At 43.4% G+C, this 24,306-nt stretch overlaps 2 protein-coding genes across 2 annotated transcripts in view; both read left to right on the top strand.

Annotated features, from left to right (window-relative positions):
• The window catches only part of ZNF10 (zinc finger protein 10), a 67,323-nt gene extending 61,791 nt beyond the window's left edge, over positions 1 to 5,532 (top strand). Inside the window, exon 11 of the mRNA XM_047101047.1 lies at positions 1,078 to 5,532. Coding sequence (XP_046957003.1) covers positions 1,078 to 2,543 — 1,466 coding nt within the window. The 3' untranslated portion in view covers positions 2,544 to 5,532. The remainder of the gene's footprint in view (positions 1 to 1,077) is intronic.
• A 5,354-nt stretch (positions 5,533 to 10,886) lies between these two features.
• Positions 10,887 to 24,306, top strand: part of ZNF268 (zinc finger protein 268) — a 31,786-nt gene continuing 18,366 nt past the window's right edge. The window contains exons 1-2 of the mRNA XM_047101061.1: positions 10,887 to 11,079; positions 11,375 to 11,456. Of these exons, the coding sequence (XP_046957017.1) occupies positions 11,424 to 11,456 (33 nt within the window). The 5' untranslated portion in view covers positions 10,887 to 11,079; positions 11,375 to 11,423. The remainder of the gene's footprint in view (positions 11,080 to 11,374; positions 11,457 to 24,306) is intronic.

Here is a 24,306-nt window from a genome sequence, read left to right as displayed (position 1 = left end):
GGGCTAGGTTGTGAGTTAGTGTCCTGTGGTGTGAGTCCTATCAGTTGTTAAGTCTTGATGTCTCCAAACAAAGGAATCAGGATGTAAGACCAGAATAATGTTGTTGTTGTTGTTGTTGTTGTTGTTTTAGTGTTTTTTTTTTATTTTTGACAGAGGGAGAGAGAGAGCATGAGCGGGGAGGGGCAGAGAGAGAGGGAGACACACAGTCTGAAGCAGGCTCCAGGCTCTGAGCTGTCAGCACAGAGCCCGACTCGGGGCTCGAACTCACGAGCCGTGAGATCATGACCTGAGCCGAAGTCGGACGCTCAACCGACTGAGCCACCCAGGCGCCCCCCTTTTTTTTAAGACCAGAATAGTGTAAATAATGATTACTATGGTATTGCTTTGACCACACGTGTGTCAGGGTCTGTGATGAACTCATACTGTACAGTACTTAATGACAATCTTACGCCACAGTTCACTGTTGCTCCTTGGATTACAGATAAGCAAAGTGATGTTTGAAAAGTTTAACAACTTGTCTGAATTCACCACTAGTAGTGTTACAGCTTAGAATCAGAGCCTGTGGCTGGATAATGTGTGTACAGTTGCTTTTCCAGCCTGTTGCTTGGCCTTTCTGAGGTTCTTGGTGCCAGACGTCTGGACATTATCGTGTTGCACTGTGCTGGTGTCAGGAACAGGCACTCCCTGGCATAAGGCTGAACTCGTGGTTTAGGAATGTGAAATTGCAGTGTGAAGAAGGCATGTCAGGGGAAGGGCCTGGCAACAAGTAGACATGTTAGGTTCTTACATCATTAATAGTTTAGATCATGGGAGTGCCATAAGGGATTTCCCTTATTGCCACCCAGCACTGAATATCCTGATCCCGTGTGTCCTGCCCAGTCCTGTGGCTTCCCCTTGGCCTCACTGCTTCTCTTCTGTGCTGCACAGTCCAGCACCCTTCCTGTTTGCTGCTCTCCTCTTTGCTTTCTTACTAGGAAGGCAGCTGTATAAGCAGCTCGTGCAGCCTCCATACTTCACATCCCACTGTTTGGACCTTAATGGTTTTTTAGTTACACGAAGGTTCCTCATTTCTTTCAGATTTGGACACTGCGGTTGAAATTAAATCATCAGTGTCCAGTAAGAGCATTTCTAAAGATAAACAATCCTATGGCATTAAAATGGAAGGAATCCCAAAGAACGATCTCTGGTATTTGTCATTAGAAGAAGTCTGGAAGTGTGAAGACCAGTTGGACAAGTATCAGGAAAATCAGGAGAGACATTTGAGGCAAGTGGCATTCACCCAAAAGAAAGCACTTAATCAGGAGAGAGTCTGTGAAAACAGTAAATATGGGGGAAATTGTCTTCTTCCTGCTCAACTAGTGCTGAGGGAGTATTTCCACAAACATGACTCACATACTAAAAGTTTAAAACATAATTTAGTTTTTAGTGGTCATCAGGAAAGCTATGCAAGTAATAGTAGTGAATGTGGTCAAACCTTCTGTCAAAATATTCATCTTATTCAGTTTGCAAGAACTCAACCAGGAGATAAGTCTTACAAATGCCCCGATACTGTCAACTCTCTTACCGGTGGTACATCCCTTGGTGTATCGAAGGGCATACATAGGGAGAAACCATATGAATGTAAGGAGTGTGGAAAATTCTTTAGCTGGCGTTCTAATCTTACCAGGCACCGGCTTATTCATACTGGAGAAAAACCCTATGAATGTAAAGAGTGTGGAAAGTCTTTCAGCCGGAGTTCTCACCTCATTGGACATCAGAAGACTCACACTGGTGAGGAACCCTATGAATGTAAAGAGTGTGGAAAGTCCTTCAGCTGGTTCTCTCACCTTGTGACCCACCAGAGAACTCACACAGGAGACAAGCTGTACACGTGCAGCCAGTGTGGGAAGTCATTTGTTCACAGCTCCAGGCTCATTAGGCACCAGAGAACTCATACTGGAGAGAAACCTTATGAATGTCCTGAGTGTGGGAAGTCTTTCAGACAGAGCACACATCTCATTCTGCATCAGAGAACTCATGTCAGAGTGAGGCCCTACGAATGTAACGAGTGTGGGAAGTCATATAGCCAGAGGTCTCACCTTGTGGTGCACCACAGGACTCACACAGGACTGAAGCCCTTTGAGTGTAAAGACTGTGGAAAATGCTTCAGTAGAAGCTCTCACCTTTTCTCCCATCAGAGGACGCACACTGGAGAGAAACCATATGAATGCCACGACTGTGGGAAGTCCTTCAGCCAGAGTTCTGCCCTCATCGTGCATCAGAGAATTCATACTGGAGAGAAGCCATATGAATGCTGCCAGTGTGGGAAAGCCTTCATTCGGAAGAACGACCTTATTAAGCATCAGAGGGTTCATGTTGGGGAAGAGACCTATAAATGTAATCAGTGTGGGATTATCTTCAGCCAGAACTCTCCGTTGATAGTACATCAAATAGCCCACACTGGAGAGCAGTTCTTAACTTGTAACCAATGTGGGACAGCGCTTGTTAATAGCCCTAACCTTATTCGATATCAGACAAATCATATTAGAGAGAATACTTATTAATATTACGAATGTGGAAAGTTCTTTACAAAGAGCAATAACTTGGTTTTACATTAGAAACTCCTTCTGGAGGGAAGCAGTGTAGATGTAATCTGTGCAGAAATGCTTTCAATCTTGTCACTACCCTTTTGTGCACTAGAGAATTGGTCCTAGAAGGAGAAATAACCTACAGATTTCATTGTAGTACAAAAACACATCAGCTTTTCTTTCCACAAGTTCCTATAAAAGCAGTTGTCCTTGGAGCATTCTTGACCGAGCCTTAAAATGCTAGAATCTGAGAAGGAACCATTAAGTAGGTGGGAGATTATCCAGCTTCATTGCCTTCTTCAAAAAGATGTCAGTCAGAATGCTACTTCAGAAAGATAAGTCAATGAGAGTTCCTATTGCAAAGAATAAAAAATTGATAGTTATTGTAAAAAAGTGGAAAATAATATTCCAGTGAAATAACCTGCCATATTTTTACTTGATTGTCCTTCTGGGACAGTTAGTAGTGTCTACTCTTTTATGTGTCTGATATAAACCACATTTTGGTTAGCAGGGAAAATGCTTATAATGTAAAGCTGAAAAAGAACACATTTACTAGTAATGGTACTTATTTTAAGTATATTTGCATGTGAGCAAGAATCGAAAAACTCTGGATAATGAACAGAATCGATTTGTTAGGTGATGGGATTGAGTGAGTTTTATAGTTTATTCCATGTTACTCCAATAATTATTTGAAGATATTTTTAAACATTAAAAAGGATATCCAGTTTCTCTATTCTATCATCAAGGATGCTTAAGGACCACCTGCTGGCAAGTTTCCTATTCTACGTTGTTTGGGTCATGGAGTTGTGCTCTTTGAGACCGTGTGCTGAAGGCTCCTGGGAATTTAAACACAGGGTTTCTTTGGACTTTGAGACCTAGAAGATTAGGTGTTTGAGCACATGAGGGAGGGTCCCCTTTGAGTGGGAGCAGGTACCTGGGCCATTCTTAGAGCAGCTATGCTCATGAAATAAACAGCACTGCTCAAAGCCACCCTCCTTCCAAGGTAGTCTTTTATCTTTATAAAGGAAACTTAGTGGCTAAGTGCACAAGCTTGAGCTACACTACCCAAGTTGAAATTCCACCTCTGTCCTTAACTTGCTGGGTGAACTTGGGCATGCTGCCTAACATCGGTGCCTCTTCTGTAAATTAGGGACATTACTTACCTTGTAGGACTGTGGTGAGTATTAACTGAGTAAACATATAAACAACTTAGAATTGTGCCTGATGTATATTAAGTGCTTTATTGTTGTTAGCTGTGGTAGCTGGTGTCACTGTTGTTGCCCCACCTCTGGTGTGCGTCATTGAATTAAACCTGCTTGCCAGCGAGCAAGAGCTCCTGGAGCTCTCACTTCCTTCCCAGCCACGTTTCCTTCTTACCTACATCAGCACTTCTCAACCTGAGGAAATCACTACCCGTAGTGGGTGTAACGGCTCACTTCTGAGGATCAGTAAACAACTTTTAATATTGTATGCAAAATCATCTCGTTTGTACAGAAGTTTTCTCTTCTAGGGAGAGAAGCCTGATCTTCAGATTCTGTGGTAAGTTCATGACCCAAAAAAGATTCAGAAAGAGAACCTGTTTTAACTCTCTGTTTCATTCTATAAATGGATCTCTGTGAAGGACTAGCCATTATTTGCCATTTTCTAGCAAACAAAATATATTTTAGATGCTTAATGATTGATTGTTGAGTGATAAGTATTTTTGAGACCAGGAGGACAAAGATCTTGATGTCTCTCTCCCAGGAAAAATCTAGAAATGACTGTCAAGAGTCACGAGACTTCACAAGGAGCAGGAGACCATCTAACATGTAATCTTCGTTCCAATTTTAGTATATGTGCTGCTGAAGCGAGCACCTAATGTGTAATCTTCATTGTACAGTTGAGATCAAGTGAGTTGGCACTGGTCTCACATTTTGAGTGAAGTCAGACCAAGAACTAGATCCTGGGTTCCTCAATTAGTGCTGCGTTCTTCAGTGCATATATATATCATTCGCATGTATAATGTACTCCTATCAGAAATCGTTTTCATGGTAAGCAGTGGTTCTTAATGGGAGTCGAAGAGTAGTCCCTTAACCGGGCCTCTTAGAGTTTCTGATAACCTATGGCTCAATTTTCCTCAACTGTATAATGGAGTTATTTCTAGTATCTACCTCAGAGGGTTGTTGTGTGGATTAAGTGAGATAATGTGTATAAAGTATTTAAAACAGTGCCTGGCCCACAAGTACTAAATGTGTTAGCTACTACTACTGTTATTAACACACCAAGGAATGTAGGAAGAGAGAAATGTCTATGGATGGTCACTAAAACGTTACTTACGATAGTGCAAATTTTGCAATATAGAAATGTATAATAGCAGAATGGTTATAGTGTATCCGTGTCATGGAGTATTACACAGACATTAAAATTAATGCAAACTGTTGACAAGAAAAATGTTGATGTTGTCATGTGTTTTGAAAAAAGCATGATGAATAGTTGTTAATATGGAGTAAACTGAAATGTATAAAAATAAATCAATTGTAAATAACTGAAATGAATCTTGCTTAAAACTCTTAAGGAAATTTGTCAAAAGATTAAGAGCAGTTAACTTTCTTTTTTTTCTTTATTCTTGTTTTGTTTTGTAGTTTTCTATTTTTTCCCAAAGTCTCTTCAACAAATACAAATTACTTTTATATTACAGTTTCTTCAGTAAAGGAATTTTTTCTCTTCCAAAGTTTTTGTCTACAAATAAGCTGCTAGAACCTTAACCATGGAACTTGGCAGCAGATAAACCAGTGGTTGGCTGGGGATGGGAGGGTGACTGACAGCAGACGGGACCCCAAGGGAACCATTAGGGATGATCTGTATCTTGACTGGTGGTGGTTCCATGACTGTACTTGTCTGTTAAACTCATCAGAGTATACATTTTAAGTGGGTCCAGTTTGTTGTATGCAAATTTTATCTCAATAAAATTGATTTTTTCAAAATACTCAGCAAACCAGGAATTTCTGGGAAATCAGAGAAAATCTGCAGCTCCAAGTGACACATAGTAACAGTAGTAGTAGTTGCTGATTTTTGTAGCTCATCTTCATTTATAGACAGCTTGATACAAGATAGCCAAGCTAAGCCCTTTCATACAATAGATTACTTCTGTCTATAACCCTGTGATTGACATACTATTGCCCCTATGGTTAAGGGAACTAGAGGTTGGCAATTTAGGTAGTCTGTCCCCATTTACATAGCTAGTAAATGGTGAAGTTTCATATGAAAAATAACTGGTAAGTGTGTGGCAGATCTCAAACAAGACAATGTCTGGCACTTTGTAGAGGATCTTAACAAAATTAGCCAGTTCAATATAAAAAATACACAGTACCATTGTTATTTATCTCCTTCAGAGACAAATTCACTCAGACCTCACTCAGTGTCCTCTGTCTCCCCCTATGTTATCATTGTGTCATATCTTAAAATGATGCAGGGACTGAGTGGAAATTAGGATGTAAAGGGAAGAAAGTAAATTACTGTTAAATGCCACAAGTGGTGGCATATAAGTTACATGCCCCATCTCGCTTAATCCTCACATGAATTCTGTTCGTGTGTGCAACCTACTTCTGTTTTGAGTTCACAGCGACTTGCCCCAAGTTGCAGAGTAAGTGGAGGAAGACCCAGGGTTCAAGCGCAGATCACTTTGGCTCCGGCACGTGGTGTTTCCACTACTACCTGCCGACTCCACATCTGGTTAAGGATCCTGGCACTATCCTAAGGGTAAGGGGAAACCACAGGAATTTTAAGAGAGGTCCCGATATAATCAGTCACCATTGTTACAGGCACATAATGATTTGGAAAGTATTGTCTTTTTTTTTTTTAATTTTACGTTTATTTTGAGAGAAAGAGGAAGAGAGAGAAACCAAAAGAGAGAATCCCAAGCTGATAGCACAGCTCAAACCCACGAACCGTGGGATCATGACCTGAGCCGAAATTAAGAGTGGGAGCTTAACCGACGGAGCCACCCAGGTGCCCCGAGAAAGTATTAACATTCATCCATGAATTAAGCACACACTGATTAATCTGTGCATTACCATTCCTGAAAGGCAAGATGGTGAAAATGTTTGGTTTAGTTAACTTAGCCCTTAAATAACTGGGAAGCTGATCATGTGCCCAGTGTCTCAGCAGCTAGTGAACAGGAATTAGAATTGGTTGAAAGAAATGGTGTGTAAACAGCTGTTGGTTGAGGTTCGCAAGTTACTCCAACAATGAGATCGATTTAGGAGACAGATGGCAAGGCAACAGAGGTGCCATAGATTTGTGGCATCAGGTTGGAAAGGCCAGCTGCTTTTCACTGCACACAGTAGAAATTCATCTTTCACTTATTTTTAGTGACAAAGTTCTATCACAGACCTGTGGGAAATGATTAGATGTAGGGTGTATTACCTTACAAATGAGCTCTACCCTGACTACCTTTTATGGATTGAATTTTGTGCTCCCAAAATTCGTGTGTTGAGGTCATCCCCCATTACCAGAACGTGACCTTACTTGAAGAAAGGGTCTTCACAGAGGTAATCAAGTTCAATAAGTCATTCGTGCAGGCTCTAATCCAGTATCAGTGGTATATAATAGGCAGAGGCCTGTAACAGATGCTTCCCTCACACCCCTCGGAAGGAACCAGCCCTACCAACAGCCTGAGTTTGGACCTCTAGCCTCCAGAACTGTGAGATACATTTCTGTTGCTGAAGCCCACACTCTGGTAGTTTGTTACAGCTGACCTAGGAAACTAAGACACTGCTTTACTTAAAGTTGCAGCCACCCCTCTGGCACTGCTAGTCCCCTTTATCCTCTTCTTTTCATTTTTCAGTAGTATTTCTTATCTGTCAATCATCTGTCTTCCCTTGCCAAAATGAATGCTTCCCAAAGGATCTGTCTTAATTACTGATATAGCCTCTGGCCTAATACAGTGGCTAGCTCATTGTAGTCATTCAATAAATGTTTGTTGAATGACTTGAAGAAATAAACATGCATCCACTGAATCTAGAAAGGGGAATGCCATAAACTTACGGCCAACCAGCACCTAAACGTACAGAGCTTTTGTAGCAAAGAGGAACGGGAGAGGACAGTTACTGGACGGTGAAGCAACAGTGCCTGCCACGTAGAAATAACATCCTAATAGATACCACAATTTATTACAGAGGGTTTTACTTGGAACTTGGTCACTGAAGCCTAAAAGGTGCACGCAAGACCAAAGGAATAAAAATAACAGACCGTTTTAAAGAACAACAGCAAAAGGTTTCGACCTACCTACTACTGAACAAGTGGTATATACTTACTATAATGACGGGGTAACAACACGGGGTGCCCCGGCATAGTGTTGGCCAGGAGTCAGCAAACAATGGACATAGACCAAATCTGGCCTTCTGTCTACTTCTGTCATTTCAGTTTTACCAGAGCACAACCGTGCTCATTCACGTACGTGTTGGCCGTGGCTGCTCTTGTGCTACAAGGGCAAGCGTCAGTAGTTGTGACAGACTGTGGCACACAAAACCTAAAACATTTACTAACTGATTGTTACGGGATGAGTTGTCTCCCCCCCCAAATTCCTATGCTGAAGTCCTAATCCCCAATAACTCAGAATGTGACTGGGGTCTTTCAAGTTTAAACATTTTAAATTAAAATAATGATATTAGGGTGGGTCCTCATCCAATGTGACTGGTGTCCTTAGGAGAGGAGAGGAGGACACAGATACAGAGGGACAACCATGGGAGGACACGGGGAAATGACCTGCTACAAGCCAAGGAGAGAGGCATTAGGAGAAACCAACTTGGTCAACACCTTGATCTCTGACTTTCAGCCTCCAGAACTGTGAGAAAATAAATTTGTTGTTGAAACCACTCTGTGGTACTTTATCAGGGCAGCACTAGCACACTTATTCGCTGGACTTTGACCGAAAAAGTTTGCAGGCCCCCACTTGCAGGGCAATACCGGTGGAACGAAGTTTTGGCTGGAGACAGTCATGGATACGTGATAGGCAAAATAACGGCCCCTGGAAGATGTCCACATCCTATCCTCGAATCTCTGAATATGTTATGTTTATGGCAAAAGGGAATGAAGTTTGCTAATCCTGCGTTCCCCAAACGTGCCCAGTGTAACCCATACGTCCTTAAGAGTGAAAGGGGGAGGGGCGCCTGGGTGGCTCAGTCGGTTGAGCCACGGACTCGGCTCAGGTCATGATCTCACAGCTCGTGAGTTCGAGCCCCACATGGGGCTCTGTGCTGACAGCTCAGAGCCTGGAGCCTGCTTCCGATTCTGCGTCTCCCGCTTTCTCTGCCCCTAACCCACTCGCATTCTCAGTCTGTCTCAAAAAAAATTAAACAAAAAAGTGAAAGAGGGAGACAGGAGGAGGCCAGAGGGAACAGGATTCAACTGTTGCTGGTTTTGAATATGGAGGGAACGGGCCACGATCCAAGAAATGCAGGTGGCCTGTCAAATCTGGAAAAGACAAAGGAAAGGATCCTTTCCCAAGAGCCTCCAGAAATGGATGGATCCCTGCCAACACTTTTAGCCTCGTAAGATCCGTGCTAAACTTCTGACCTACAGAACTGTAAGATACATTTGTAGCTTAAGCCACCAAGTCTGTGGTAACTTACTGATCTCGTTTTGGGTCCTCTGTCCTCCTCTCTCTCTGCCCCTCCCCCGCTTGCACCCATGCACACGTGCGCTCTTTCTCTCAAAAATAAAAAACATTAAGAAATTTATATAAAAAAGAAAATGAACAGAATATGAGAAACTAGTATATAACAGATTGTTTAACAGACCAGTGGGCAAAGGATGGTAACTACATTTCAGTGTAAAGCTTTTCAGTCTTTCTGTCTCCATCTAGTATTTAATGTATCTAGGATTTATTTCACTTTAGGATGTCCTTGGTAGAGCAGTAAAAAGTAATTTTATTAAAGCAACTCTTGAGCACATATCTTCTTAGTCTCTGTGCAACAAATATTCTGTGCTGCGTACTGAAGTTCCACAGTTGTCTAGAAAAAGCACTTGTGTGATTATTTGATCTGACAGCTTAACTTGACGAAAAGGAGAGACAAGGCACACTTAGGGATGTGGCATTTTCTCAAAAATCAACCAAGTGAGCTTGTCACTTCAAGGAAAATAAATGACAGTATTTTTTTTTTCCCCAACATAAAGTTTGAGTTTTCAAGTGAATAGAACAGTTTTGGAAAACTTGTACTGCCACTGTGAATTTCACAGCTTCCCAATACTTAAGATCAATTATAATACTATGGAATAAGATTTTTCAAATTGTAAAATGAAACGTGGCAACATTGTGAAGATCTGCATAAATCAGTGGATATTTTCCAAGTGACTAATTTATGATGCTACAAAAGCATGAATGAAACTATCCATTCAAAGTGCAAGACAGACAAATAGATTTTAACGTAATAGCGTGAAGTCACCAACGTGGTTTCAGACTGCACACCGCAACTAAGGTTTCCCTTGTTCAGCTTGTGCTATCCAAGGGTATCCACAGTTATCTGATAAGCGCATTAAAATATCCTGTCCTTTTCCGGGCGTCTGGGTGGCTCAGTCTGAGCATCGGACTCGACCCTGCGTCAGGTCATGATCCCACGGTTGCTGAGTTCGAGCCCCACATCGGGCTCTGCACTGACTGTGTGGAGCCTGTTTAGGATTCTCCCCGACCCCCCCCCCCCTTCAAAATAAACATAAAAAAAAAAAAAAAACCCAACCCTGTCCTTTTCCAACTGCACACCTGTGTGAGGCTGGATTTTCTTTAAATACTTCACAAAAACAAAAACAAAAACAACACATGCAACAGATTGTGCAAGCAAACACGAGAATCCAGCTGTTCTCTATTTAGCTGGACATTTAAAAGATTTCTCGCAGGAGAAAAATGTAGAACAATGCCACAGCTCACTACTTTTTTTTAAAGGAATATTCATGAAAATGTCACGTTAACGTGTTACCATGAATTTTTGAGTTATTAAAGAAACTTGGACTTTATAAGCATTTCGGAAACGCAGAGAACTGTGAACATTTTTACCTCAACTTACGCCACTCCCGCCTCTGTGCTGGTGCCGTGAGTTACTGTAAATCTCGGGGGGTACTTAAGGCTGCCAGCGCGCCCCGACTCCCCACCCGAGAACCCGAGGTTCTCGGCAGCAGCGCCCCCATCCGGCGGCCCTCGCGCGGAGCCCTCCCCGCGCCGCGGGACCTCCTGCAGAGGCTGCTGGGAATTGTAGTTCGCTCTGCCCCGGGGTCGCGCTGACGCATTTCCGGTGCGTCCCTTACGGTCGCGGTTGGCTGGGCCCCGGCCCCAAGAACCTTGTTTCGGGGTCTGTGTCAGTTTCCCTTCTCGGTGGTTACCGGAGCCCAAGTGGGCTGGCCTCGTCTTCCCCGGGGGCCGTGGCCGAAGCACTCGGGCGGCCGCCGCAGAATCAGAAGGGAGGACAGAGCCAATCTGACTGCAGCTCCAGGAGGCGGAGGCAGCCAGTCTTCCCCGAGTCCCACGGCTGCTCGCGGAGGGGTTAGTGGAGCCGGACGCGCCCAGTCCCTTACGTTTCCGGGCAGCGGGACTGTGCAGACTAGTGTGACCCGGCTCTCTCCTGCCCGGACTCGGAACAGCCGTCCGATCGCGGCTGTGTTGGCAAGGGGCGCGTGGGAGGCGGGGAACCGCGTGGCTCCGCGGGCAAGCAGTCTCGCCGGCGGGAAGGGCGGGTGCCGGGGCCTCGGACCCTCCCTCTTTGGGTGCAGGAGGGTCTCCCCTGCTTGAGGGTGGGAGGGGCGGGGAGACCCTTCACGATTCTTTTTCCTCCGGGCAGCCCTTGGGTCCTGCCACCACCCGCGGGACGCACAGAACTGACCGTGGGGATGGCCACCAGGGTCCGGACAGCTGCCATCTGGGTGAGTAGGGGTGTTTCTCTCCTTTCTGAAAAGCGCTCCCTGAACTCCGTCTTTAGCAGGGTGAGAGTTGGTCATGAGCTCCCTCTCCCCTCTCCTCTTCCAGGACGCTGGGCCTCCTTGAGAGGGTGTTAGACTGTCCAGGAATACTTGGCCATTAGACTTTTTACAACTTTCAGTTTCCTTTCTGCCCATTTTGTATCCTGCGATTTGAGTTAAACAAAGGGTTATCATCTCTCGTCTCTTATATCCAAAGTATTTGAGCCTCATTTGAGAAATTCGGCACTCGTTTATTCTCTTATTCAACAGTTTTTATTGTCTTGTGTTTGTTGGACCCGGAGTCAGGTGCTAAGAGTGCAGAGATAAGTTGTTGTCCTGCTTTGTGAGAGCAGAGGTCTGGTGGGGCTGGTGGACAAGAGAACCTGGAGGCATAGTGACAAGTTAATAGGTACTCAAACAGGCTGCACAAGTGCATGGGGACACAGCAGAAGGTCAGTTTTGGAGGTGAGGGTACTCCAAGAAATGCTTCAGTGATTAATAAGAGATTCTTAACTGAGGTTTAAAAGGTGAATGTGAATAAGGGACTGAAGGTCAGCCTAGGAAAAGGAGGCAACATGCAACTTTGAGAGGCTTGAAATGACTTAGTATGTTGGTGAACTTTGATCACTTTAGGGTTGCTGAGGGTTTGCAGGTAGTGGTGAAATATAAAGAAATGAGGTCGGGGCACCTGGGTGGCTCAGTGGTTAAGTGTCTAACTCTTGATTTCGGTTCAGGTCATGATCTCATGGTTGTGAGATCAGGCCCCGTGCTGGGCATGAAACCTGCCTAAGATTTTCACTCTCTCCCTCTGTCCCTCTCCTGCTCTCACGCATGTGTGCATGCTCTCTCTCTCTCTCTTTCTCTTTCCGTCTTTCAAAAAAAAAAAAAAAAAAAAAAGAGGCCAGAGCCATAGGCAGGGACCAGATCATAGAGGGGTTTGAAGATCACCTTAAAAACTTGGACTTTATTCTCTTGGGGAGAGAGATTTATTGGAGTGATTTCTCAAAGGACTTTGGGTTGGAGTAGTCTGTAGTGGGCAAGAGAAGACAAGGGTTTAAGTAAACTAGTAGTGTTGAGAAGAAAGATGGTAAAGAGGCAGAAGTGAGTCATGGGGATAGAAGGTATATCTCTATGCTAGCATGTAGGGAATGTTCTCAGTTGTATTACAATAATGTGTGCTGACAGTGGCTATGCTTGTGGTGAGCACAGCATCACACAGACCTGTCGAATAACTGTTGTACACCTGAAACTAATGCAGCGTTGTGTATCAACTCTCCCTCAATAAGATAAATAAGCAAGTTAGGAAAATATGTAGAAGAGACTAGTTTAAAAAGTGGGGGGCAGAAGCATCTGGATTTGGTAACTAGTTGGGTGCTGGTTGTGAGGGAGACAGGAGAGCCAGGGATGGCTGCTGGAATTCTGCTCTGGGGGCCTGGGTTGGGAGTGGTAGCGTTCCCTGAGTCAGCGAGGACTGTTGGAGTTGTTTTGGGGGCTGGGGGGTGGACTTTTCTGTTTTATATGGATTGGACTCTCCCCTTGTTGAGGGCAGGTGAGTAAGCGTGTGTCTCAGGAGAAAGATCCGGACAGGTTGCACTGGTTAGGTATGGCCACATTAGCTCAAAGAGAGAGGTCAGGATGAGGAGCAGACGAGGACAACGCCCAGGGGGGTTGACGTGGGAAGGTAGCAGCGGAGGGGCTGGAGACTGGGAGGGAGCCCAGAAGAGATGAGAGAAAACAAGAGACCTGTGTTTTAGAGTTAAAAAAAAACCCTCAACACTGGGTGTCATGTGAGAGACGTCCCAGGGGGGGTCAAGTGAGCTTAGGTCATAAAAGTTTAAATTGGATTGAATGTGATGGTAGTGGTGTGTGTTGCTGGTAATATTTCCAGAACAGAGTGTGAGTGTGTCTGCACGTTCAGCAGGGAAAGAAGGTAAGGGAACAGCAGGTGGCTGCAGAGACGGGAATGGGGACGGTGATGTAGAATTGAGGCAGTTGTGCCGCTGCAGTGGGAAGAGAGTGGGAAGAGAGTGGGAGCTTGGGGACAATCCAGTGAGATACCTTGGTACAAAATCAGTCTGAACATAAATAGGTTTCCTACTTATAAATACTTGCCAATTTAGGGAATACAGTGAAAGAAAATATCCTATTTACAATGGCAAAAGATAAAACTGCTACAAATCTAAAACATGTAGAGGACTTGTGTCTGAAAGCTTTCCAACATTGCTATTTAACATTTACACGGTGTTTACTATGTCCTAGGCGTGGGTCTAAGCACTTGACACACGCAAATCAGGCTCCCAGCTCTGAGTTCTTAACGTGACAGTATTCACCCTTTCAAGATAAAGAGCATCCTAATAGATAGAAACCATACACTTCGGTTTTTGAAATGTTTGCTCATTTTTTCATTCTCTGGGTATTTGCTGAGCACCCACTATGTTCCAGGCTCCCTGCAAGGTCCCAGCCATGTGCTGTTGAACGAGACTGACAGAATCCATGCTCTTGGGGAGTTTGCATTCTGGTGGAGGGAGGCAGATGACAACGTAAACGGTGAAGAAACTACTCTAGTAAAGACAAGATGTCAGAGTTGAGTTACACGTAGAATTAAAACTGGTAATGTCAAAGATTGGGTGACTGGAGAAGGCCCCGCTAAGGAGGTGACATTAAGTCAAGGTCTGAGTTCCAGGAGCAGGTCAGCCGTGGCAGGAGGATGGTCATGAGGTCGGAGAAGTCTTGTGCTTTTGTAACATGGAAGGAAGGCCTGTGTGACTGGGGATGTGGGGGAAGGGAAGGGAGCAGACACAGAGCTGGGCAGAGTCCAGATCAGGCTGGTAAACTATTGTGTTACGAAAGGGGTCCACGTGACATAGGTAGGTTTTTCAAAGACCCTTCTTGCTGCTGAGTAAAGAACGGTTGCAGATGGGCAGGAGTAGACACAGTGGTAGGAAAGGGGTGGCCAGTTAGGTCACGGCAGACCAGAGGTGGCGGAGGTTTTTTCTAGGAGGGTAGAGATGGAGAAACGGGACAGACTAGAGGCCGTTTGAAAGTAGAGCTCTCTTTTCTGAGAACCACCTGACGCTTTCATTTAGCCCATTGACGTTTTTTTCAGAATGACTCATTTTCTTTAAGCAGTCCTGTCTTTTTTGCCATTCCGACCGAATTTGGTAATCAGTGTTTACTATGTGTGAGACGTGGTGCTAGGTCTTGTGTAGCTACGATTTAATGCCTTTAGTCAGGAGCCAAGTTATACCCTTGGTTAGTGTCGACTCACGATTTGAGCTCAGGTTGTGTGGCTTTATCCCTGTTTCCTTGGCCAGTGTCCTCTACTGCTTCAGGATGTAGGCTGGGAATTTCTCAGGACACAGATTCCAGCATTCTGAGCCCTAACGGGAGTTACTATTTACCTATGAAGCGTTACTTCTCAGTTCCTCGGACCCCGAAGATGGCAAAAGTGGGACCAGTGAAGTATGTGGCTGTGCCCTGGGCAGAGTGGGTGGGTGTGGCCCAGTCTCTGGGGAATGATTGAGAGAAACTGGGTTTCTTTCTTTCCTTTTTTTTTTTTTTTTTTTTTGAGAAGAACACTTCTTTTAATTATTTTACTTATTTTGAGTACATAATTGTGCGTGTCCAAATTAGACAATTTTTGGTACTTCCTTTACAGTAGAGCCACATTGCGGACCCTGTACTGTTTTCTGCCAGTAAACATAGCATGCCGGGTGCCTGTGACTGTGTTTCCCTGCACCCCCACTGCCTGGCACCTGCCTAGAGATAGTGCCTGCATATGAAACACGGTGCAGATGAACTGGTATCATTGAGACAGCTGATTTCTTACAGGATTGAAGCAGAAGTTACTGTGTCTCATTTTTCATTCCTTTACTACAGCTACACCTGTTTTTCCTATTAAAGGATGTCCTCAGGAAGTACCTTAAAATCATCTTCTAGTTGAAAAAAAAATTAAAAAAAAAAAAAAAAAGGGGCGCCTGGGTGGCACAGTCGGTTAAGCGTCCGACTTCAGCCAGGTCACGATCTTGCGGTCCGTGAGTTCGAGCCCTGCGTCAGGCTCTGGGCTGATGGCTCGGAGCCTGGAGCCTGTTTCCGATTCTGTGTCTCCCTCTCTCTCTGCCCCTCCCCCGTTCATGCTCTGTCTCTCTCTGTCCCAAAAAAATAAATAAACGTTGAAAAAAAAAATTAAAAAAAAAATCATCTTCTACCTCGATTCATATATCTTTTCAAAATAAAAGTGTGTCAGACTGCATATCATATAGATAAAATATATATAGAATTTTAAATGGGCTAGTTTTCAAAGTAATAGACTCAATTTAATGTAAGATTGCTCTGCTCAGAACTCTAGAAAGTATACCTTCAAAAGATCTATCTTTTGATCTTACTACAGTCTGGATCTTAGAGGCATTTTGTTTGTTCTGGTTTAGTATTTTACTTAAAATATTTATCACAGGGGTGCCTGGGTGGCTCAGTTGGTCAAGCTTCTGACTTCAGCTCAGGTCATGACCTCATGGCTTGTGAGGATCAGGTAATGATCTCAAGGCTCATGAGTTCGAGTCCTGCATCAGGCTCTGTGCTGATAGCTAGGATCCTGGAACCTGCTTCAGATTCTGTGTCTCCCTCCCTCTCTCTCTCTCTTTTTTTTTTTTAATTTAAATATATTAAATTTATTGTCAAATTGGTTTCCATACAACACCCAAACTGGGTTTCTTTCTAAACATAGATGACCTCACTCAGGGATGGGCTAAAAGCTGAAAGTGTGTAATATGCAAGAGACCCTTCCCCTGACATATATCCTGGGCCCATATTCTGGGCGTCTTATGGGTATCAAGGTGATACTTAGTAACTAGGAGACTATTTGATGAGTATGAATTCAGAGCAAAAGGAGGTGAGCATCGGAAGTAACATTTCACTGAGGCCTTGTGAGCCTCTAGATCCCTGTTTCTTTCCTCTGAGGTTGCTGAGCACTTACCGGCAGGTTTTGTTTTTTCACTCACTTTTGTTTGGCTCCTTTCTTCCACTGACTCTCCCCCGCCCTCCGCCCCTTTAAATATGTTATTACAAATTCGAATCCAGTGAGTCTCCATTCCTAGGGGCTTGGAAGGGTTTTCTATTTCTTTATCTCCAATAGGAGTTGACTTATTTATACCAGTGAACTTTGTCTCCGCGGTTCTCCAGGACCTCTGCTCCCGCGGACCCCTGTCGGCCACCATCACCGGCAAGACAGGCTAATATTCGTAGTTTGTAGTGCAGCGAGTTGGGGATTCCAAACTAATGTGAGCTGGAGCATGGGGGAGGGAAGGGAATTCTGCCAGAAAGGCCTTTCTGAGAAAGGTTGGCTGGTGCCCCTGTGTATACTGAACCGTATGTCTTTAGCTTTCCCCAAACTGATCCTTTTGGGGAATTAAAGGTTAAAGCATGGCAATGTTCGTTCACTAACTACCCTTACTGACAACCCTTACTAAACACCTGTTTATATTCCAGGTACTGATTTGGCATGAGGATATACAGGTCAGAGACAGCCCTGGCCCCAGAGATCGCACGTCTTCCAGGAAGTTCAGAGAGGGAATAGAGTGCAGTGCGGGCAGCCATGGGATTGGAGCTGAGGCAGAAGGAGGCCCAGGGAGTGATGTTTGACAGCGTGTGCTCTCAAAGGATCTGTAGAATTGGCTGTGTGAAAGGAGGGGACGGTACGGTTTCAGAGAAGGCTGCCTGTGCATGCAGGTGTTGGCAGCAGTAGGGAAAAGGGGAGTGGCAGGGACAGTCCTGGAGCTCAGGCGGAGGAAGACCCCAGTTGCTGTGTCCTTAGCTGTTAGGAGCTTGGAGGGGAGAAATGATTTAAGTTGGTGGCTGGTTTGAATTCAACCACCCCTCCTTAGCTGGCCGTGAGCAGGCTCCTCGTCCCCTCCAGACAGCTCCAAAGTACATTTTCCTGATGCGTTGAGCCTGTAACGATTGTGGAATCACCTTTATTTCCGGGAATTCTTTTTTGCCTTAAAGTCTGTTTTATGTCCATATAGCTGTCCGAGCACCTTTTGGTTGCTTGCTTTATCTTTTGTATCTTTATATTTTAGATGCGCCTTTTTAAAATTCACTGCTTGTTTTTAATCTGTCGATCTTTTTATTTTAACTGGAACACTTTATGATTAATGTAATTACTGATATGGTTGGGTTTAAATCTACCATTTTACTTGCTTTCTATTTGCTGTACTTGATCTGGGTTTTCTAACTTTTTGTTTTTTCTTCTTCTGTCTTGCCTTTATTCTTTTCCCTTTCCATAGAGGTTTGGGAGTTATACATACAATTTATTGCTTTAAAATTAAAGAAAACACTTAATGGCTACTTTCTGGATAATTTCTTCTAATTTGTCTTTCACTTGACTAATTCATTCTAACCTGCTATTAAACATATTTTGGTCAGAGCTCCTGGGTGGCTCAGTCGGTTCAGCGTCCGACTTTGGCTCAGGTCATGATCTTGCAGTTCGTGGGTTTGAGCCCCATGTCGGGCTCTGTGCTGACAACCTGAAGCCTGCTTCAGATTCTGTGTCTCCCTCTCTCTCTGCCCCTCCCTCGACTCTCACTCTGTCTCACTCTCCGTCTCTCAAAAATAAATAAACAAAAAAAATTTAAACACACTTTGGTTAATATATTTTTTCCATTTCTAGTAACTCTTTTTCTTTTTCAGATATGCTTGCTAAATCATCATCTGATTCCTGGCCAAATTGGAAAGTTTGCCTTTGTCTTCTTGAATATAATACGATGTTTGCTTTACAGTCAGTGTCCATTGATTCCAGTGTCCATTGGCTTTGATTGTTTCTTTCTGTTGTTTGTTGACTTTTGTTAGTTTTGTTTCTGTCATCTTGTTTTCTGAAAGTTTCATTATTTTGTGTGCTGGTCACTGTGCTTGAAAAATTCTTTTAAGGAAAAGGTTAAGGTACAGGATGAAGGTACCTTACTCTAGATGTGCATATAGTTTTGCTTTTTTCCCCCATCTGCTTTTTTTTTTTTTTAAGTTTATTTTGAGAGAGAAAGAGAGAGTGCATACGAGCAGGGAAGGGGAAGAGAGAGCGGGACGGAGAGAATTCCGGGCAGCCTCCAGGCTCAGCATGGGAGCCTGATGCAGGGCTTGATCCCACAACCTCACACTATGAAGTCATGACCTGAGCCGATATCAAGATTTGGATGATTAACTGACTGAGCCATCAGAGTACCCGGCCCCCCCCCCCCGCCCCCCCCATCTGCTTTTGAGCACTGTCAAGGACAGCTGCTTCACTCTTGTCCTGAATTTGTAAGGAATGGCCAGGTACATGCTTAATTCTTTCCCAGGGTTCCCTCAGGAGTTGTATCATGGTTACCTGCATTGCTGACTACAAGGAGTTTTTTGTTTGGTTTTCTTATTGTTAATTTGAGTATGATTAAGAAATTCATAAATCTTAATATATTCAGTTAGTTTCAGTCAGTTGCAGTCCTTATTCTTTTAGAGGGTTACATTGCCCCAGCTTTGGCCAGAGGAAGCCTCTTCAGCTGGGTCCTGAGCTCTTTTGAAATGACTCTGTTAGTCTGTTAGTCTGGCTTCCTCACTTTTGGGCCCAACAAGACATTCTAGGCTCATCTGATTATTTCCTGTCCCAGATCTGGAATCAACCTTTCCTCCTGGGAACCTAATACCTTTTGGTAGGTTAATATGCTCCGAGACCACAACTGATCCTGGGTGTCATTGCTTCTAGGCTGTTTCACTAGGCAGACTTAGGAATCTTTGGAAAGGAAAAAAACCATGGTTCATATTGGTATTTCCAATTTAAATTAGAGTTTTCCCTTTTTAAAAATTGCTAATTACTCTCTCTTTGGTGGAAGTAACTCAAGTGTTCACTGAAAGAGAAATGGATAAACCAAATTGTGTGTGTGTGTACGCATGGGCTGATACAGATGCACATGGAACATGATTCAGCCTTAAAAAGAAAGGAAATTCTGACACCTGCTGCAACATGGATGAGCCTTGAGGGTACTGTGTTTAGTGCAATAAGCCAGTCATGGAGGGACAAATACTACATGATTCTAGTTAATGTGAGGTTCCCAGAGTTGTCAAAATCGAACAGAATGTAGAGTGATGGTCGTCAGGGGCTGGGGGAGGGGAGAGGGGGGAGTTATGTTCAGAGGATACAGTTTCAGTTTTACAGATGAGAAGGGTTCTGGAGAGGAAGGTGGTAATGATTATGTAACACTGTGAATGTACTTACTTCCACGAAACTGTACATTAGAAATGGTTAAGATAAGCTTTATGTTATGTGTATTTTACCACAATTAAAATTTTTTTTAAAAAGGTGAACTTTGACTCTTAACCTTACACAGTACCAAAAAATGAATTCAAAATGGAAAATAGACTTACCTGTAAGAGCTAATGCTGTACCACTTCTGGAAGAAAACACATAGGAAAATATTTATGACCTTGGGTTAGGCCATAGGTCTTAGCTATACCTCCATTACCACAGTCTACAAAAAAAGAGAAAACTATTATATAGATTGTGCTTTGAAGTTATAAATTGGACTGCTACATCAAAATAAAAAGCTTTTGCACTTCAAAGTCCCTTCTTTCAGCAAATGAAAAGACAAGTCACAGACTCTGAGATAATATCTGCAAATCATATGTCCAGTACAGGAATGTATTCAGAATATGTAAACTCAGAATATATAAACTCAGTATGAAGACAATCCAATTTAAAAATGGGCAAAGGATTTGAGCAGACATTTCACCACAGAAGATGCATAGATGGCAAATAAGGACATGAAAAGATGCTTACCATCATTAGTCATTAGGGAAATAGAAATTTCATCGTGATGAGGGATCACTCTATACCCACTAGAATGGCTGTAGGCAGAAAGGCAGACAATGAAAGTTAGAGAAATTAGAACCTTTACAGACTGCTGGTGGGAATATAAAGTGGTACAGTCACTTTGAAAGGATTTTGGCAATTTCTTTAAAAAAGTTAAATATAGGGGCTCCTAGCTGCCTCGGTCAGTAGAGCATCTGACTCTTGATCTCTGGGTCATGAGTTCAAGCCCCACGTTGGGTGTAGATCCTACTTGAAATAAAAAGTTAAAAATAAACTTACCGTATAACGCATCAGTTCATCTTCTAGGAATTTATCCAAGATAAAGGAAAAATTGTTTACGCAAAGACTCGTATGTGAATGTTCATGGCAGGATTATTCTTAGTAGCCCAAACTGTAATCTAAATGTTAACCGATGGATATATCGACAAAGTGGAATACTGTTCAGCAATAAAGGGGACAAACTATTGGTACATGCCATAACGAATAAACCTCAAAGGCATGATACTAAGTGAAACACGCCATGCACAATATATAGCATGACCCCATTTATATGAATTGCCCAGAGAAAGCAGGGCAGCGGTTGCCTGGGGGTTGGTGAGAGTGCCCTGGCTTCAGTGCAGCACAATGAGTGTCTGAAACAACGTGAATTTAAACCTGGATGAGAGGATTTTTGCAAAGCCATCAATTTAATAAAAACTATTGAAGTTAAATACTCTTCTTTTTATACACGTTTTATTGTGGCATGATTTATAGACCATAAAATTCACTCAAAGTGTCCCATGCAGTCATTGTTAGTATTCGTAGTTGTACAAATATCACCAGTATCTAATTCCAGAACATTATCATCACTCTAAAAAGAAACTCTGTCCCCCCATCTGCAGCCACTCTCCATTCCCTCTTTTCCCCCTTTCCCTGGCAACCATGAATCTACTTTGTATTTTTATGAATTTACCAATTCTGGACATTTCATATAGTTCTACCATATGTGGCCTTTTATATCTGGCTTCTTTCTTTCAGCACGTTTTCAAGGTTACTTTGTGTTGGTTCCAGCCCATCGGTAGTGATGTAGTGATTAGCAGTGCCTGTGGCCCTCACCGGGGCCCCTGTGGTGAGCCTTCAGACATTTCCTGACTGGAATCAGAGTTGTGGATAGACCAGCATTTGAAGTTCTATGATTGCAAGATGCATCTCAGCAACAGCCAGCAGGGAACTTTGAAAAAACAAGGTTTATAACTCACAAGTCCTGGAGTGTACGTGGTATGCCACACAGCAAGGGCATGGGAAGGGAAAGCTTGAGCTCAGGCCTGGGGTTCTGCTTTTTGGGGGCTGAAGGTGGAGTGCCCGTGTTTTGCAGGTTCACTCTTTATTGGTGAATTTAAAATACAAGGGCGAAGGGGCACCTGGGTGGCTCAGTTGGTTGACTGTCCAACTTCAGTTCAGGTCATGATCTCACGGTTCGTGGGTCTGGGCCCCGTGTCGGGCTCTGTGCTGACAGCTCGGAGCCTGGAGCCTGCTTCGGATTCTGTGTCTCCCTCTTTCTCTGTCCCTTCCCTGTTTGTGCTCTCTTTCTCTGAAAAATAAATGTATTTTAAAAAATGAAATATAAAGGTGGGAATTAAAGCACAGAAAGGGTGCATGTACTCCTTCAAATCAGTATTTTGTATCCTTTGTGCAAATAACCTAGTAGTGCAATTGCTGGGTTGTAGGGTGGTTCTATTTTTAAGTTTTTGAGGAACCTCCACACTGTTTTCCAGAGTGGCTGCACCAGTTTGCATTCCCACCAACAGTGCAAGAGGGCTCCCCTTTTTCTACACCCTTACCAAAGTCTGTTGTTTCCTGTGTGTGTTTTTAATGTTTACTTACTTATTTTGAGAGAGAGCAAGCACAAGCGGGGAGGGGCAGAGAGAGAGGGAGAGAGAATCACAAGCAGGCTTTGTGCTGTCAGTGCAGAGCCCGACTCAGGGCTTGAACTCATGAACTCTGAGATCATGACCTGAGTTGAGATTAAGAGTTGGATGCTTAACCGACTGAGCAACCCAGGCCCCCTCCGAATTACTCATTTTAGCCATTCTGACAGTTGTGAGGTGGTATCTCATTGTGGTTTGGATTTGTATTTCCCCGATGATGAGTGATGTGGAGCACTTTTTCCTGTGTCCGTTGGCCATATGGATGTCTTCTTTGGAAAAGTGTCTGTTCATGTCTTCTGCCCATTTCTTTAAAAAAATTTTGTTAATGTTTATTTTTGAAAGAGAGAGAGCCAGTGAGCGTGAGCGTGAGTGGGGGAGGGCAGAGAGAAAGGGAGGCACAGAATTCAAAGCAGACTCCAGGCTCTGAGCTGTCAACACAATGTAGGGCCCAAACTCACGAACTGTGAGATCATGACCTGAGCTGAAGTCAGGCACTTAACTGACTGAGCCACCGAGGCACCCATTTCTTACCTGGATTATTTATTTTTTAGGTGTCAAGTTTGATAAATTCTTTATAGATTTTGGATATTAACCCTTTATCAGACGTCATTTGCAAATATCTTCTCCCATTCCCTGGGTTGCCTTTTAGTTTTGCCGACTGTTTCCTTCATTGTGCAGAAGTTATTTATCTTGATGATGTCCCAATAGTTCATTTTTGCTTTTGTTTTCCTTGCCTCCGGAGACAGATCTAGTAAGAAGTTGCCATGGATGATATCAAAGAGTTTGCTGCCTATGTTCTCATCTAGATGTTTGATGGTTTCCTGTCACATTTAGGTCTCTCATGCATTTTGAAGTTATTTTTGTGTCTGATGTAAGAAAGTGGTCCAGGTTCATTCTTCTGCATGTTGCTGTCCGGTTTTCCCAATGCCATTTGCTGAAGAGACTGTCTTTTTCCCATTGGATATTCTTTCTTTCTTTGCTTGCTTTTTGTTGCTTTGTTGGCCATACATTTGTGGTTCCATTTCTGGGTTTTCTATTCTGTTCAGTTGATTTGAGTGTCTGCTCTTGTGCCAGTACCATAGTGTCTTGATGATCACAGCTTTGTAATGCAGCTTGAAGTCTGGAATTGTGATGCCTATAGCTTTGTTTTTCTTTTTCAGGATTGCTTTGGAAATTTGGGGTCTTTTCTGGTTCCATACAAATTTTGGGATTGTTTGTTCTAGCTCTGTGAAAAATCCTGGTGGCATTTTGATAGGGATTGTGTTAAATGTGTAGATTGCTTTGGGTAATAGATATTTTACAATATTTGTTCTAATCCACAAGCATGGAATGTTTTTCCATTTCTTTGTGTCATCTTCAATTTCTTTCATAAGCATTCTATAGTTTTCAGAGGACAGAATATATATGTACACACACACACACAATGGAATATTACTTAACAATCAAAAGGAATGAAATCTTGCCATTTGCAATGATGTGGATGGAGCTAGAGTGTATTATGCTAAGAGAAATAGTCAGAGAAAAACAAATACCGTATGATTTCACTCATATGTGGAATTTATGAAACATTATAGATGGGGGTGCCTGGGTGGCTCAGTCAGTTGAGCGTTTGACTCTTTATTTGGGCTCAGGTCATGATCCCAGGGTCATGGGATCGAGCACTGCATGGGGCTCTATGGGTGGAGCCTGCTTAAGATCTCTCTCTCTCTCTCTCTCTCTCTCCCTCCCTCCCTCCCTCCCTCCCTCCCTCCCCTGCCCTCTCTCTCTCTCCCTTACTCACATGCTCGCCCTCTCTCTTTCTCTCTCGCTAAAAAAAGAAAAAGAAAAACATTACAGATGAACATAGGGGAAGGGAAAAAAAGAGGGAGGCAAACCATAGGAGACTCAACTATAGAGAACAAACTAAGGGTTGCTGGGGCTGGGGGTGGGGGTGGGCGGGGGATGGGTTAAATGCGTGATGAGTATTGAGGGCACTTCTTGTGACAAACACTGGGTGTTGTATGTTAGTGACGAATCACTAAATTCTACTTCTGAAACCCATATTACACTATATGTTAACCAACTAGAATGTCATTGA

The sequence above is a fragment of the Lynx rufus genome, unplaced genomic scaffold (genome assembly GCF_022079265.1).
Source record: "Lynx rufus isolate CCGP_SWC_20201006 ecotype Redwood Valley unplaced genomic scaffold, mLynRuf1.p SCAF_55, whole genome shotgun sequence".
Lineage (NCBI taxonomy): Eukaryota > Metazoa > Chordata > Mammalia > Carnivora > Felidae > Lynx > Lynx rufus.
The sequence above is the reverse complement of the archived record's forward strand: the minus strand, read 5'-3'. Positions and strand labels throughout refer to the sequence as shown.